A 17181-nucleotide genomic window follows, 5' to 3' on the forward strand; every position below is an offset into this window, starting at 1 on the left:
AGGGAATTTCAACCCACCTGGCTCTCATGGAGCCCTCACGAGTCACCGACCCTGTCGGCTCCGTCTCAATCAGGCGGGTCCAGATCTGCTGGTCCCGTGTCAGGTCTTGTGGGGGTCTAATGGTCGGCTGTTGCCAGCCAAACCATCATAGTCTGATTACGGACCACACTGGCGCCGTCTTTGACAGAGATGATTCATTCGAGGTAGAGGGCACCTTCACACTTTGGACCCAACGCTAGGTTCGTCAGATCTCGAATGCCTGCCATGAACCTCCCAGCGTTAGTCTTAGCCAGTGTATGCTCTTTGGGCGTAGCAAGAGGAGCACCGAGCTCGAGCTCGACGTTTGATATCAAGGCAGACTGGGTGTCCTGGGATGATGCTACGTGGACTTTGAAATCCACCAAGCCGCTGCCAGGGGTATTTACTGCGTGGCTACCGCAGTCCAACGGGTATGACTTCCCATTATCATGGCTGCTGATGATGCCGTTTCCTTCTATCGTGCTGACACATGAGCTGATAACGCACTTGCTATGTTGTGAACAGCTATTTTGGCCTCGCACAAGGTTCTTTGGGGCCGTTCTATGAGCGCAGCCGTCGAAATGATTCCGAAGGATGGCCGTCTTATAGCAGTCCTCGAAGAACGTTCGCCACGGTCACGGGATTCTGGGGCAGTCGACCCAGCACGCTTGAGCCCGGGGAGCTGGGCGAGAGTTTCATCTCCGGTGTGCCGCACTTCACCGATTTGCTCGTCGAGGCATGTGGCAGTGTCCTTGATGGAGACGTAAACGTATTCGAGATCACTGAATTCGAGTCAACGCTGTCTTTGTAAGCAAGCATGTGTGCACCAGCAGGCAGAAGATGGGGCTGACTCGGGACGTCCTACAAGTAAGACAGGAATACTCACATGGTCATATGTCTGGAATCCTCCAAAGTGTGCAGAGGGCCGGAAGGTACTGGTATCTTACGAATCTTTGGCGTCGCTGGCCGAACGACGTCTGGCAGCTGTGAAACTGGTCGTCTCCAGCGAGCAGGGCCTCGACGACGTACATATCATTGATAGACTGGACAACCAGTCAGCTTTGCGCACGACAACCGTCAAGACGTGGGTGAATCTGACCAGCAGTCAGATCGTTTCTGCTGTTTCACCAGATGGACTTGACCATGTCATGGCGTACGTGCTGTCATCGACGGTTGGGGACGAGTTATTGTGCCTTGAAGACAAGGACGAATACTCCAGCGACTTCGTTTCGGTCTTCAATGACCTAGAAAATTCGGGGGCAGCCAATTCATCTAAGACCGAGTCCGAGTCCGTCTCCTCGACGCAGCGGTATGGGTTTCAATCCGGCTCACAGTCCGCAACGGTCTACAAGTACGCAGGTATTGCCTCGTCAGAGCATTATGGGTCGGACACAGAGACGGTGGTATCGGACGTTGTGTCGTCTGCTATGAACCGCGGATATAGTATTCTACGCGAGGAGCACAGCGCTGAAGTGGGCAGACTCATGAGTGCAGACTTCGTCGCTGATTTCAGAGATCCGGTGACAGGATCGCTCCCAACAGGCGACGACGTAGTAGAAGCTTTACAGATCACAGCCATCTCTTCCGCTTACTATCTTTATACGAGTCTCATTCCGTGGAGTCCGACGCGTGATGAGAACCCAAGCACTTGCATTGCGTGCAATTCTCTCGCCGTGGGTGGTCTAGTCTCCCAAACGTACGGAGGCAAGATTTTCTGGGACGCTGATCTCTTCGTGGCTCCCGCCATCCAGGGAGTGCATCCCAAGTTGGCAAGACAATTCCCGCTGTATCGTATCAACCGGGCAGAGCAGTCTCGGAAGAACACCGAAAGGCACGGCCTGAAAGCAGGAAGCATGCTTTATGCGTGGACAAGCGGTCGACATGGACAATGCTACAACATGTCTGCGCCCTGCATCATGTACCAGTATCACCTCAACGCCGACATTGCGTTGAGTATGACCATGGGTCGGAACACGAGCGGCGACAGGAACTGGTTTGACCAGCACGGGGCGGTAGACGTGATCGACGGCGTAGCCTTAGGTCTAAGCGATGTTCTTACACGACGAGAGGACACTGGTCACTGGGGCATTGACGTGATGGCCGATGCTGACGAGTACTACATGTGGATCGCAGACGGTTCATTCACTGGGACTGCAGTCAGCACTCTTCTACAACTCGCCTCGGAGGCTCGCCATGCACGAGGCATCCCACTCGAGCCAGACTGGCTTGACCAGCTGGAGCACATGTCCATACCCACTTCGGAGGATGATGTCGTTCTCGAGTTCCAGGGCATGACGAACGATGTCTTCCCCAAGCAGGCAGACGTCATCCTGTCCCACTATCCCTACGACTACAAGCGGAATTTCTCACTCGCCAAGTACCGAGCTGCTATGGACTTCTACGCGGTCCGGACGGATCCGCACGGCCCAGCCATGACGTGGAGTATGTATGCCATCGTAGCCAACTCCCTAGCCACCTCAGGGTGCGCATTCTGGACATATCTAGTCAAATCATTCCAGCCATACATCCGCGGCCCATGGTACCAGTATTCCGAACAGCAAGACGACGAGCCCGGCATCCCGGATCCCCTGACGGGGAACGCCATCAACCCAGCGTTTCCGTTCCTCACCGGCCACGGCGGCCTCCTGCAGATATTCACGGCGGGCTTCCTCGGCCTGCGCGTCACGCACCGGAACCTGCTGATCAACCCATCCCTCCCTCCCCAGCTCCGCAACTTCAAGCCACACATCCAGTTCTACAACGGCGCCGTCGTCAGTTTCCGCATGAACCGCACGCATACTTCGATCACGCGGCACGATGCATCCCACTTCGACGGTCTGGTGCCAGACCAGTATGGTAAGGAGGATATGCCCGTTACCATCGGTCGAGACGTGAACGACCCCGACGCGCGGACGGTATTCTTGCGCATTAATGACACTGCGGTCGTAGAGAATAGGTTGTATGATACGGAGGTCGCTGTGCCGGGCAACATATTGCAGTGTCACAGCGCAAGCTCGACGCATGGCGAGCTAGCGTTTGCAGCAACGGATGGATACGGAGGCACCTTTTGGCAGTCCGATGCAAGTAATGTTACAGCCGCACTTGTAGTGGACATTGGATCTTCGCAGGCGCCGCGGCTGCTGGAGGCTATTCAGCTGGACTTCGCTATGCGACCGCCAAAACATGCCAAGGTGTCGGTTTCGAATAGCTCGGATTTCGAGCCTGCCATTGTGCTTGCGGAGGAAGACATCAGCATCACGAAGCCATGGGTTCCGGACTCGCCGGTGGTGAGATATGTTGGCAACATTACCACCATCCAGCTCACTAGCGCAATATGGAGTGGTGCATTTGCGAAACTCGAGGTCACCGGATCCTGGACAGATGATGGTGCTGGGGCAACGGTTGCTGAGTTTGTGCTCCTGGCCGCAGATTCCCACGAAACCCAGTTTTGAGATTAGGCATGGCTGAGGTGTTCTGGGATATCGAATACTTATGTACTGGATGCGTTGTAGTTACATACACCGAAGCCGCCATGAGAAGTTCCTATATCCACAATTCTACAGAGCTTTCTCCACCATTGCCCTGATCGACCTGGCAATGGTCTTGTTCATATCAAGCCCTCGTGGAAAGTCGTGCCCGAAGACATGCCCAATATGCTCCGCTTGACTTGGTTCGGCAATGTCAAACAGTTGCTGGCCGTATTCTGGGGCATCGCCCAGGCCGGTAATGTGCAGCGAAGGCATGGAAAGAATATGACCATCCCAGGTCTCGTCAAAAAAAGTCATGTAGTGCGTGCTATTTGCAAGAACCTGTGAAGGTGGTTTTCATCACCATCAGTCGGTACTGTACATTCTAAGAAAGTGTAGTCTCTCTGTACGTACCTGTCGGCCATTGGAAAGCTTCGCTGGCCGCGCTTTATCCAGGTGGTCAGCCGGGTTCGCTTTGAAGACATCAAATAGCATCTGCAGCTTTGGCGCCTCTTCAATCGGTATGTCCGTGACCTCTTCCCCATCCAACGGCATGATGTAAGGCGGCACGGCGCTGTTGATGAGCACCAGGAATTTGATCGGTAACTCCTGGGGTGTGGCGTATGGGTTCTCTAAGAGGAGCCGGATGGCGATTTGAGCAGCCATTGATCCACCTTGGCTAAATTAAGGTAGGCTTAGTTCCAGAGACGAAAACATTGATTGTGCAGGTACTGGATCCCTGTGATGAACAGAGAGTTCTCGCCGACTTACGAGTATCCCAACAAACCATCGAATGGACCATGTTCCTCTATGACCTGACGCAGCTCGTTCTCGGTGGCCAGAATATCCTCGATGTCCAACATATTGTAGAACCCATACAGCTTGAAACGCACATTAGCACGGTAATCCTTAGCAACCCACTCCCTTTGAATCCAGACCAGAGTCGGCATTTCAACAAGCAGACACTCCCGGAAGGGGTAGGTGGCCTCCTGAGCCAGCAGCCAAAAAAAAAAAAAAAAAAAAAGTCCCTGAACACTTACATTTGACTTTGAAAAGTCGACTGTATGCAGAGACCAGTTCCCCTCTAAGTGAGGCCACCGGCCCTCCACAAATTCAAACTCATATTCTGGCTCTAGCAGACTCCGTATGCCTGCCGTTTGCATCCGGAAGATCTACAAGGGCGACGAAACATCAGCCAGTTGTTTTTTGGTGTTGGGCTACATGCTATCAAGATCAATCAAAACTGCCTACCTCGGTGTTAGAACCCCTGCCGTGCAGACATAGAATGCGTATAGGCATATTTACAGATTGCCAAGTACGATATTCGTGGAAGATTCAGTTGCTGTTTCGGGCTATGATTGCGTAGTTTCACAAAGGTATTGACGTCGGGGCCTTTCGGCAGGTAAGACTGTTTTCTGATAACGATGCTATAGTAAACCAATCAAACACAGCAAGTTGACATAGCCACACGTAGCAGGAGTCCGTTTAAATGCCGCATTTTCCTGTGATCCACTGTGAGTGGCACGCGGCATCTTTCACCCTCCGTCCGACCTCTAGGTATTCCTGCCATGTTTGTAGAGATACCGCCTTACTACACGGATTTGGGATCCCAGGGACCGTACACGTGCCGTAGTACCTCCGCTAGTGTCCGGAGGTCGCCCGGTCTGAGTTAGATAGGCCGGGCGCGCGCTTCCTGTTTTGGCCCCATAAAAGCCCCCAGTTCATCCAATGTCCTTCAAGAAACAAACAAGCATTATGACAAGCTCCTACAGTTTTCGCTTGAGGCCAGTGGGTAAGATCAATACGATCCCCACACCGTAAGTCCTTTGATATGTGGGCTCGTGGGGTAGAAGTGGCAGATAGGCTCGTTCCACTTGTAATCGGCCCGTGTGCATTCTCGGGGAGTACCGAAATGTGATACCCCAGGTGTTTATATCGCATAATTGGCCTTTCCAAGACCGACAAGATACAATAACATATCAATATAATATAAGCCCTCTTATTTCGTACATAGCATGAAAATAGCTGCCCAACTGCTAGGACCTGTTGAAAGGTCGGCCATACATATGTAGACAACATCCTACCATCAATTCGTTATGTTTACTTAAGATCCTCGCCCTCTTATCTGAATGCAAATCAAAGACACTAGATTGAATAATCATTCTAATCCCGGCAGCTCACGTACGACGAGGTTGTACGGTGTTACAAAAAACGATACTAATACGGCCGAGTAACGCCGAGCCTTATATATAAATGATCAGATCTTGGAGTTGCCAAGGGGGTCCCGCTTCCCCAGAGTCAGGTAAGAGGGTCCGACTTCACGAGCCCCAGATATCAGGGCCGAAACGAGGCTGAACAGGGGATATGCGTCAATGACTCGGTTGATTTTGTGGGTTGGACACCTCAGCAGACCACATGCCGCAGCCGAGTCTTGCGCAAAATAATCGGAGATGGGTCGATTGTATGACGCGGAGCAGCGATATCTTGGGAGGACATACAATATGTGAAAGGACCGTTTTTTGCTGAGTCATCTCATTACATTTAGTGAGGATGATCGTGAGTTCATGTTGATATAGTGCCGTATGATTTTACAATAAGTTGTATACCGATCGATTTGAACTTTAGATGACTTCGTGATTATCGGCGTGCTTTGGTGCTCAACCACCTAACCTCACTTCCTTACCCCCCTGCGTAAACATTATCAATTCCAAGACGCCGCCATGGGGTCCACCGTTCCCAATCTCGACGATGACATCGCCATCATCGGCATGGCCTGCCGCTTCCCCGGCGACGCCACGAGTCCCTCAAAACTGTGGGATTTGCTGATGGATGGCAAGTCCGCCTGGTCGGAAGTCCCAGCAACGAGATGGAACCAGGATGCACATTACCATCCGTCGCAGGAGCGCGCGGGGAGTAACATAGTGAAGGGCGGGCATTTCCTGCGCGACGGCGAGCAGAATGGCAAGCAGTTCGACGCGGCCTTCTTCAACATCACCCGCACAGAGACAGAGACGATGGATCTTCAGCAGCGGGTAGTCAGTAGGTGTTTCACAACCTAGCAGCACGTATCTGCGGAGACGTCTGCACACAAAACATGTAAATTGAAGCAAAAAGCTCACCACACACAAAATTGTAGTGGAAAATGTCTACGAGGCAATGGAGAGCGCCGGCCTCCGGCTCGAGGACATGAAAGGCAGCAACACAAGCGTATTCGCGGGACAGTTCACCGACGACGTACGTTCCATCCTGCAAGAGGATCCGGACTTGTCAGTCAAATACAAACCGATCGGCACCAGCGCGGCCATCCTCGCAGCGCGAGTAAGCTGGTTCTACGACCTGAGAGGCAGCAGCTTCACGCTCGACACGGCATGCTCGAGCAGTATCGTAGCGTTGCACACAGGAGCCCAAGACCTGCGGGCCGGGTTCAGCGATATGGTACGTCCCAAAATCAAAATGAAATCCACCTCTCGAGTGTGCCGCACACTTGAGCAACCACGGCACGGCGATAAATACCTGGGCGCATAATAACAGAGCTACTTGCTGATCCACTCCCAACAGTCCATCATCACCGGCGTCAACATAATTGAGTCCCCCGAATTCATGTTCCGCGCCAGCGGGCTCGGCATGGTGTCTCCCGACGGCAAGTGCTTCTCGCTCGACGCGCGGGCCAACGGCTACGGCCGCGGCGAGGGGGTGGGCACGCTGATCCTCAAGCCCGTGTCGGCGGCCATCCGCGACGGCAACGTGATCCGCGCCGTGCTGCGCGGCACGGGGGCCAACTCGGACGGCCGCGGCACGGGCGGCATCACGCTGCCCAGCAGGGCGGCCCAGGAGCGCCTCATACGCGACGTGTACGCCCGCAACGACCTCGACCCGGACCACACCGGCTTCCTCGAGGGCCACTTCACAGGCACGCCGGCCGGCGACCCAATTGAGGCCAGCGCCATTGCGGCTGTGTTCCAGCGCGGGGGGCCGAAAGCGACGGGCAGGCCGCCGCTGTATGTGGGCGCTGTCAAGACGAATATTGGCCATCTGGAGGCGGCGTCCGGTATGTCCCAAGTGATCAAGACGGTTTTGGTGCTGGAAAATGGTGTGATACCGCCCAACACCAACTTTGAGAAGATTAACCCCAGGATACCGATCGACAGATGGGGCCTCAAGCTGCCTCTGACCCCGACACCATTCGAGGCAGGGCCCTCGGGGATCCGGCGGGCGAGTATCAACAGTTTCGGGTTTGGAGGCACAAACGCCCACTTGGTGCTGGACGATGCGAGAAGCTATCTAGACAGGTTAGGTCTGGGTGAGAGCAGCCACCTACATGTAACAAAATCGAGCACGCCAGCACTCGCGAGCCCCAGGAAGGACGAGAGTTCGCAAGCCGTGGCAGGCCACAAAATCTTCTTGTTCTCTGCCAACGAACAAGAGGGCATCTCGCGAGTCCTCGCCAGCTTCGCAAAGCACCTGCAGAAGCAGACGGCAGAGAACGGAACCTCGATAGTGGACGACACATACCTCTCCAGCCTCGCCACGACACTCTCAGAACGGCGCTCACGCCTAGCCTGGCGCCTCGCCGTCACCGCCGACTCAGCCACGTCCCTCCTTGCCGCGCTCACCGATCCCACCACCAGCACCAGTGCCGTCCGACCCGGCAAGGCCACCACGCCCGCCGCAGCCTTCATTTTCACCGGCCAAGGCGCACAGTGGTTCGCCATGGGCCGCGAGCTACTCGCCTACGATGTCTTCCGCGCGAGCGTCGCCGAGGCCGACAAGTTCATCGGCAGCACGCTCGGCGGCGGCTTCAGCGTGCTAGAGGAGCTCACGCAGCGTGACGCGGAGACCACCAAGATCGACCAGCCCCTGTACTCGCAGACGCTGTGCACCGTCCTGCAGGTCGCCCTGGTCGATCTGCTGGCGAGCTGGAACCTGGCGCCGAAGCGCGTGATTGGGCACTCGAGCGGTGAGATCGGGGCCGCGTACGCGGCGGGCGCCCTGGACCGCGAGTCGGCGTGGAAGGTCGCGTACTACCGTGGCGTCGTCAGCGCAAAGCCCGCGGCCGACAACATCCGCGGCGCCATGATGGCCATCGGGTGCACCGCGGACGAGGTTGCGCTACTCATCGCCGAGGTCAAGGCGAGGCTCGGCGCCGACGCCGACGGGGAGCTGGTAATTGCCTGCTACAACTCGCCCCACAGCCTCACCATCTCGGGAGACGAGGCCAAGGTCGACGCGCTGGTCGAGGCCGCGAGCAGCAAGAAGCTCTTCGCGCGGAAGCTGCGCGTGGCCAAGGCGTACCACTCGCGGCACATGGTTCCCGTGTCCGACGAGTACCGCTCGCTAATGGGCACACTCCACGCACGAGAACTGCCGTCGGATGTGCAGGTCGTGTCCTCGGTAACGGGTGGTCTGATAGCCGCGAGCGAGATGACCAACCCCGACTACTGGGTGCAGAACCTCGTCTCCCCAGTCCAGTTCTCTCAGGCGCTGGTGGCCCTGTGCACCTCCAACGTCGCCAAGAAGCAGCTCAAGGTGGGCGGCGGCGCCGAGCTGCCCGTGTCGCACCTGGTCGAGGTCGGCCCGCACGGCGCGCTGCAGGCGGCCGCGCGCGACGCCGTGCTCGAGGACCCCAACTACAAGGCCCTGCGCTATGTGTCCCTCTTGACCCGCGGGAAGCACGCCTGTGCCACTGCGCTGCACACAGTCGGCGCCCTGGCTGCGGCGGGCCTGCCGATCGACCTCCCCAAGGTCAACGGCGCCGGCGGCAGCAGCAGCAGCAGCAAGGCGGCCATGCTGGTGGACTTGCCGCCGTACCCCTTCCACCACGCAAAGGAGACATATTCGTGGTTGGAATCCCGCAGCAGCCGCGCGTGGCGTTTCCGCAAGCATGCCCGGCACGACGTCCTCGGCGCCCCCGTGCGTGACTGGGACCCGGACGCCCCGAGGTGGCGCAACCACCTGCGCGTGCCCGAGGTCCCGTGGCTCCGGGACCACAAGGTCACGGACAGCATCGTCGTGGCCGGCGTGACGTACCTGGTGATGGCGATCGAGGCCGTGCGGCAGCTGTACAGCGACAAGGGCGAGGTGCCGCTGGGCTTCAACCTGCGCGACGTGAGCATCTCGCGGGCGCTGCAGGTCAGCGAGGACGAGCACACCGAGACTATGTTCTCGATGAGGCGCGTCACCGAGTCGCGGCAGTCGGACAGCAGCTTGTGGTGGGAGTGGAAGGTCACGTCGTTCAGCGCCCACGACGACACCTGGCTGGAGCACAGCCGCGGACAGATCGCCGCCGAGACCGACGCCTCCACCACCACGGGCGTGATCGACGGCGGGCGCGAGGAGACAGCGCGACGCCACCACTACAGCGAGCTCCTGTCTACCGTGACGCAGGCCTGCACCGCGCCGCAGACCGAGGCCCTCGCGAGCAAGTATGCGGAGCTCGAGCGCATCGGCCTCGGGTTCGGGCCCATGTTCCGCAACATCACCAGCGTGCACTCTAACAGCAACAGCGACAGCGACAGCAAGACGCGCGGCCAGTCGCTCGCCACCGTCCGCGTCCCCGACCTCGCCACCGCGATGCCGGCGAACGCGCTCGCCGCCTCCGTGGTCCACCCGCCCGTGTTCGACAGCATCCTGCACACCTTCATCTTCGCGCTGCAGGCCTCGGCCGAGCGCCTGACGGAGCCCATGGTGCCCGTCGCGATGCGCAGCGTGTGGGTCAGCGCCGGCATCGAGGCCCAGCCCGGCGCGGAGCTGACCGTGCACGCCGCGGCCGGCCGCGTCGGCCACAAGCGGGTCGAGGCGGACATCACAGCCTGGAGCACCGACGCCGGGGCCTCGAGGCCGGTAAGGGTCGTGATGCGCGGCATCGAGGCCGTGCCGCTGCAGGAGAGCACCACGGCGGGGGACGCGGCCGGCGACGCGCGGGAGATCTGCTTCAACCTGGACTGGAAGCCGGACGTGGACATCCTGGAGGCGAACGGCGAGGCGGAGGCTTGCATACGCCAGGCCCTGCGGCCACTGGAGACGCCAGCGCTCGAGGAGGCCGCTGTGAAGCAGCTCGGGGACGTGCAGCTGGCGTGCGCTATCTGGATCATCGCGGCTGTCAAGGAGCTCGAGGCGCGGCCGCTTGCAGACGAGAAGGCGTTGCCAGAACACTTGCAGAAATATCTAGGTTGGCTGCGCCTGATCGCCGATCATTACAAGAACAACAAGGTGCTCCGCCAGGACGCCTCGTGGACGGCTGTTGTGGAAGACGCCGCTGCACGCGACAAATTCCTTGCCGAGTACGAGGCGTCAGGCCACCCCGAGGCCGTGATAATTTGCCGAATGGGGCGTGACATTGCACCCATCCTCCGCGGCGACGTGGACGGACTACACCTGCTGTTCGGCATGGATGACATGCTCGAGCGCGTCTACCGCGTCGCCATAGGAACCCAGAAGATCCACACCCTGATGGGAGCGTATGCCCGGACGCTGAGCCACAAGCGGGGCGCAGACCTCAAGGTGCTCGAGATTGGTGCCGGAACGGGTGGGACGACGACCAGTATCCTCGAGGCCATCTGCCCGACAGGATCCAGGATCATCGGGGACTCGCGCCTGCTGAAGTATACGTACACGGACATCAGCCCGAGCTTCTTCGAAACCGCTGCCACCAAGTTCGGCAAGTGGAAGGCTGGCGGCGTGATCGAGTTCAAGACATTGGATATTGATAGGGACGTTGAAGAGCAGGGCTTCGACCTGGCCTCGTACGACCTTATCATCGCAGCAAACTGTCTTCACGCGACCTCGGACATCACCAAGACTATGACCCGCGTCAACAGCCTGCTGAAACCCAGCGGAAAGGTCTTCCTCCAGGAGACCACCGAGCTCTGGTGCCTCGAGTCCCCCCTGGTATTCGGCATGCTTGCAGGCTGGTGGGCAGGTAAAGAGGATTTCCGCCCCTGGGGCCCACTGCTGGACGGAAAAGGGTGGCAGCGAGTGCTGCGCGATGCCGGCTTCACCGAGAACGTCCTGGAGCTCCGGGACTCGCTGAGCGATGAGCAGCACGTGCAGAGCATGATTGTGGCGACGCGGCCGGCGGAGGAAGAGGCTGGCAAGCAGCTCGACGAGGACGACGCCATCAGCCGGGTGTTTGTGATTGCGCACACGCCGCCCGAGGACGCCGCCCTGGCTGCGGCTGTGGCTTCTGCTGTTGGGGAGGTCACCAAGCACAGCGTGAGCGTCGTCCGATTCGCCGACCTGGCCCAGCACAAGCTGAAGAACACATGCTGTATCGTGACGATGGAGACCACCGCGCCCTTCCTCTCGTCGTCGTTTAGCGAGGCCGAGTTTGGGCTGCTGCGCCAGCTATTGACCACAGCTGGAGGCCTGCTGTGGCTCACGCTCGATCCACACGAGAACCCACGCATGGCGCTGATACCAGGCCTGCTTCGCACCGTGCGCTGGGAGAGAGACCTGGACGGCTCGGACCTGTTGCTTCTGCATCTGCCCTCTGCCGAGGCCTCGCTTGTTGTCTCCAACGTTGTCAAGATCTTCAAGCACCATTTCGGCGGAGCTTTCCTGTCGCCAGATCGCCATGCCGACTACCTTGTCGGCGCAGTCGGCGGTCCTGATGGCGGCTTCGTCCAGACGGCCCGAATCGTCGCTGCTCCCCCCGTCAACGACTTCATCGCAAAGAGGACGACCGTGCTCCAGCCTCAGCTGCAGGCGCTTGGTGCTGACCCAGATCGCAGCCTGAAGCTCCACACCTCGGGGCCGGGACGTTTGGACAAGCTGCATTTCATTGACTGGCCGGGCGCGCAGCAGCCTCTCAAGGCCGACGAGGTCCAGGTAGACGTCAAGGCGGCGGGCCTGAACTTCCGCGACGTCATGGTGGCCATGGGCGAGTTGGTGAACAACATTCTCGGCTACGAGGGCGCCGGTGTTGTCACTCACGTCGGTGCTGAGGTGACGGATGTCAAGGTCGGCGACCGTGTCATCTTTGTCTTTAATGGCGACAACAACTGCCTCCAAACCCGCACGAGGGTGCCCCAGGATCTCTTGGCCAAGATCCCGGATAGCATGTCGTTGGAAGAGGCCGCCAGCATTCCCGTCGTGTTCGTGACGGCGTACTTCTGCCTCTACGAGGTGGCGCGTCTTAAAGCTTGCGAGACTATCCTCGTCCACGCCGCAGCGGGCGGCACAGGCCAGGCCGTGATCCAGCTGGCCAAGCACCTGGGCGCCGAGGTCTACGCGACCGTGTCGTCGCGCGAGAAGAGGAAGCTTCTGATGGACGAGTACGGGCTTGCCGAGGATCACATCTTTAGCAGCCGTGACTTGTCCTTTGCAGACGGCATTATGCGGATGACCGAGGGTAAGGGCGTTGACGTGATCGTGAACTCCCTCTCGGGCGAAGCACTGCGCGCATCCTTCAACTGTTTGGCCATGTTCGGGCGGTTCATCGAGATTGGTAAACGCGATATCATGGCCAACGGCAAGATCGACATGCTCCCCTTCAGCCGATGCGCCACATTCACCGCGGTCGACCTCGCCCAGATAGCCACAATGGCGCGCCCGCTGGCCTCCCGCATGATGCGCTCCGTCATCGACCTGCACGCCACCGGCAAGCTCCACGCCTGCAGGCCGCTCAACGTGCACAGGTTTGGCGAGATCGAAGACGCCTTCCGCATCCTCCAGCAGGGCAAGCACATGGGCAAGCTCGTCCTGACCACGCACCCCGAGGACCTCGTCAAGGTGACCCCCAAGCCGCCCGCGCCCACGCGCCTGCGGCCCGATGCGACGTACCTGCTGCCCGGCGGCGCGGGCGGGCTCGGGCGGTCCATCGCCAAGTGGATGGCACAGCCGGCGCAGGGCGCCAAGAACCTGGTGTTCCTCTCGCGCGGAGGCGCCGACGCCGCGACGACGCGCGAGCTGCTCGCCGAGCTGGCCGCCCTGGGCGTGCGGGCGGAGGCACTGAAGTGCAACGTCGGCGACGAGGCGCAGCTGGTGGCGGCGCTGGCCGAGGTGACGCGCCTGGGCTTCCCCCGGATCGCAGGCGTCATCCAGGGGGCGATGCAGTTGCGCGACTCGGCGTTTGAGTTCATGTCGCACGCACAATGGGAAGAGTGTCTGGGCCCCAAGGTGCAGGGCACGTGGAACCTGCATAAGCACCTGCCCGCCGACATGGACTTCTTCGTAATGCTGGGTAGCGTTGCAGGGCTGGTCGGCAACCGGGGCCAGTCCAACTACGCGGCGGGTAATACGTTCCAGGATGCGCTTGCTATACACCGACGCGCGCAGGGGCTAGCGGCGACATGTATCGACCTGTGCAATATTATGAGCGTGGGCTTTGTCGCCGAGAACCAGGAGACGCTCAACAAGAACCCGCTATTCTTCTTCGCGCACGACGGCATCCGCGAGGACGAGTTCCTCAGCTTGGTCGAGTTCCACCTCGACGCGGAGCGCGCGGGCCGCTGGGGCCAGCCGCAGATCGGCGTGGGCCTGGCTCCGCTGTCCGTGTTCAAGGAGCGCGGGCTGCCCGAGCCGACCTTCATCAAGTCGCCGCTGTTTCGGCAGCTGCGGTCGGCGAGCGACGAGTCGGGCGGCGCGGCTAGTGGCGCAGCGGATCAGGATGGCGGCGTGTCGGTGACGAATGCGCTCAAGTTTGCCGAGAGCCCGGAGGCGGCGGCGGAGGTGATCTGCGATGCGCTGGTCAAGAGGCTGAGTCGCACGATGCGGATTCCGGAGCCAGATATTGACGTTGGCAAGCCGATTCACGTCTATGGCGTGGACTCGCTGGTGGCTATGGAGATCAGGAACTATCTTGCTAGTGAATGTGGGTCAGAGATTTCCGTGTTGGAGATCATGGGCAATAAGAGCATGGAGGTTTTGAGTGGTGACATCGCTAAAGGAAGCAAGTTTGTACGAGTTATAAGCAAGCCCGAGCAAGCATGAGGTTCCTGCATAGAGTGCTTATAGGAGAAAAGAACAACTTTAACTACATTAGATACCTTTGAAGAATTTAAAGCTTTTTGTGAAGTCTTAAAAAAATGGGTATATTAATCGAATTTACGGTGTTATGTTTTTCATTTTGTAATATTCAAAAAAAAAAAATCATACTAAAAAAATATACTTTAAGGGAAGACTAAAGTTATTGAACTTAATACCATTCTAGCAAGCTTTTCTTTCTTTTCCGTCGAGGAATTTTTACATTTCAATAGTAGATTTATGTAGAAGAACAAATTTTATCGCTCTCAACAATGTTTGTATTGGACGAGTTCTGGATACTTGATGTTTGGGCAGCGATAATAAATGTAAGCGGTTAGTTGAGTATTGAAGGAATTTAGTGCGGCGATGCAAGAGGAGATGTAATGGATGCTAGGGATAGGGGGCGGTAGACGGAAATGATTTGATTAAAGAAGGCGTGTAATACCTAAGATAACTCGGTGAGGAATTTTTCTCGATCACCATCGCGGTTGAACTGAATGAGATATATGACGAAGCTCAGATACCATTCAAAATCACTCAAGAACTGAAATTGAAGAGTCTAGAACGCAGGAAGGTATCGGACTCGATGGACAAGCCATCACGTTCGAATTCATTTGTAGGCGAGTGATAACCGTCCAAGTTGTGCCTATTGGTAAATGTCCTATATTTCACCAGAAAGGGCAGTTATGTCAAATCGTCCACTATTCAGCTCCGCTACGCCAGTCTGTTCTTCTGTACCTGTAAAGACAACGAATAGAGGTAGCTACGGCCTAAGAAAGGGTGCCTTAGAAGGAAAAATAACCCGAATCCGGCACAGGCGCCCGATCAAGCTTGAAGTATCCAGGTTGAAGCCTTTGAAACACCCCCGTTGGATCATATTTGGCTGCAACACTTTTCAGTGCGGCTTTGTTTTCGGCCCCGTAGCTGCTGATGACATCTTGGAATTGACTTGCGTAATTCATATAGACCCAGTCATTCTGGACGCCCTCTGACACAGCTGCAGCCTTGATCCTCTTGAGCACTGTGGAGATCATCCGGTACATTCTTGGGTCGTCTTCTTCATTCTCCCACCAACATGACAGCTGGATGAGGTAGAAGGGCCCGTCCTCTGCTGAGAGACCCAGCGGGTTGCCCCCGTGTTTCTTCGTGGCATTGAGCAACCCTGGGCAGAGAAGCAGTCAGTATTTCCTATCTGCATAAGGAACGGGCACCATAAGTTTCAGGGAGTACACATCACCGTCAACTCACCTTCCGTAATTCCCTTCCATACCATTACAGGGTTGGCACCGGGCACATCTGACACCGCGACGACTTCTTCAAAGAAAATATCAGTGGCAGCTTGAGCCACGGCGCGAGATGCCCTGATGGACGTGGCATAGTAACACTCGCGATAGCCGTACGGGTTCCTCTCCGCGACTTGTGCTGTATAATTCGCGAGACTTCTGTTCCCAGAACTGTCGGATACCGCGGGAATGCGGTTAAAATTTTCGAAAATCGAAGAGTGCCCGTTGGGCTGGGCGTACCAGAGCTCGGCGGACGCGAGCTTGGCCCCCGAGTTCAAGATCCAGGCCACCCAGGTCCCAGCATTGGGGTCGGTGGGTGAGTCGTCGATGAGGCCCGCAAACGCATCGATGAGTTTTGGGAATTGTTCTTCCATGTAGACTCTTGAAGCTCCCCACATTTGACCTTTGGGCAAAGAGATTGTCTCCAGTTCGAAGTTCACCACGACTCCGAAGTTATTTCCCCCACCTCGAAGTGCCCAATATAGGTCTGGGTGCTGTCTTGGGCTTGCAGTGATTACTTCTCCCGTCGATGTCACGACTTCGTAACTGGCGACATTGTCGCATGCAAATCCGTAGATGTTAGAGAAAAAGGATATGCCTCCTCCAGTGGTCAAGCCACCGATGCCTATTGGCGCAACCCGCCCTCCTATGACTGACAGGTCGTAATTGGCCAATTCACCGTATATATGACCCCAAGTGTTCCCAGGCTGTATGAACACAGTTTTACGATCGGCTGATAAGGCAATGCTGTCGAGCTTCTTCAACGAGACGGTGACGCCGCCCTCAATGCTGCTGGCTCCGGCGAAGGCGGCATGCCCACCGCTCTTGACGGCAAATGGGCACTGCGTCAGTCTTGAAATAAGAACGAGGACCGAGACGGCAGATGCTGACGAGGGGTAGAAGATACAATGAGGGTGGACTTCTGCCTGCAGCTTTGACCAGAAGGACCCGGTGAAGTTGGCGTAGTTGGCCTCGTCCTTCAATTCCACAGCATCATAGCCATAGACGGCTTGAAGAGATTGGCACTATTCAATGATTTGTATCAGTGATCGATTAGACAGTAAGAACATGGAGCGAGTGACCTACGGCAATATTGCAGGCAAACACAGAGCTCTGGTCTGTGAGAGTACCTAGTGCGGGGATTGCAGACACGTTGACCCCCTGTTCGATCAGGGCTTGTGTGACATTGAAGTCGGCAGACTCGAGACCGGAGGTAAAGGGGGGCTTGATTGAAGAGGCCACTGCCAACGAGAATAAAAGAGAAGATAGCATTCTCAAGTTTTGCTCGCTGTTGTGCGAGTTGTTTAGGGGGCGGGGGGGGGGGGGGACGCTGGCGGGGGGGAAAAGAATCTCGCCATCTAATACAGACGTAGGACACTGCTACGTGCTAAGGCGCTGATTTGAGAGTTGTGTGAGACAATAGTCCCTTTGAGGTTGCTGCGTGGAGCATT

The 17181-nt window shown here is 57.3% G+C and overlaps 4 protein-coding genes across 4 annotated transcripts; 2 read left to right on the forward strand and 2 right to left on the reverse strand.

Moving 5' to 3' along the window:
• Positions 1 to 26: 26 nt before the first annotated feature.
• J7T55_015200 (Acid trehalase) lies at positions 27 to 3470 on the forward strand (the record flags this gene model as incomplete). Its single annotated transcript, XM_053139414.1, has 4 exons — positions 27 to 103; positions 318 to 449; positions 544 to 825; positions 887 to 3470. The coding sequence occupies 4 exons, from the start codon at positions 27 to 29 to the stop codon at positions 3468 to 3470; spliced, it is 3075 nt and encodes a 1024-aa protein (XP_052996929.1).
• A 105-nt stretch (positions 3471 to 3575) lies between these two features.
• J7T55_015201 (uncharacterized protein) lies at positions 3576 to 4648 on the reverse strand (the record flags this gene model as incomplete). Its single annotated transcript, XM_053139415.1, has 4 exons — positions 3576 to 3827; positions 3900 to 4117; positions 4273 to 4366; positions 4526 to 4648. 4 exons carry the CDS (start codon positions 4646 to 4648, stop codon positions 3576 to 3578), a joined length of 687 nt encoding a protein of 228 aa, XP_052996930.1.
• Positions 4649 to 6205: 1557 nt separating this feature from the next.
• J7T55_015202 (uncharacterized protein) lies at positions 6206 to 14414 on the forward strand (the record flags this gene model as incomplete). Its single annotated transcript, XM_053139416.1, has 3 exons — positions 6206 to 6524; positions 6622 to 6920; positions 7044 to 14414. The coding sequence occupies 3 exons, from the start codon at positions 6206 to 6208 to the stop codon at positions 14412 to 14414; spliced, it is 7989 nt and encodes a 2662-aa protein (XP_052996931.1).
• An 818-nt stretch (positions 14415 to 15232) lies between these two features.
• J7T55_015203 (fad binding domain containing protein) lies at positions 15233 to 17002 on the reverse strand (the record flags this gene model as incomplete). The annotated part of the gene is made up of 3 exons (XM_053139417.1): positions 15233 to 15609; positions 15696 to 16755; positions 16817 to 17002. 3 exons carry the CDS (start codon positions 17000 to 17002, stop codon positions 15233 to 15235), a joined length of 1623 nt encoding a protein of 540 aa, XP_052996932.1.
• Between the last annotated feature and the right edge of the window lie 179 nt (positions 17003 to 17181).

Source organism: Diaporthe amygdali, assembly GCF_026229845.1.
Source record: "Diaporthe amygdali strain CAA958 chromosome Unknown NODE_5_length_1802954_cov_64_987939, whole genome shotgun sequence".
Classification (NCBI taxonomy): Eukaryota; Fungi; Ascomycota; class Sordariomycetes; order Diaporthales; family Diaporthaceae; genus Diaporthe; species Diaporthe amygdali.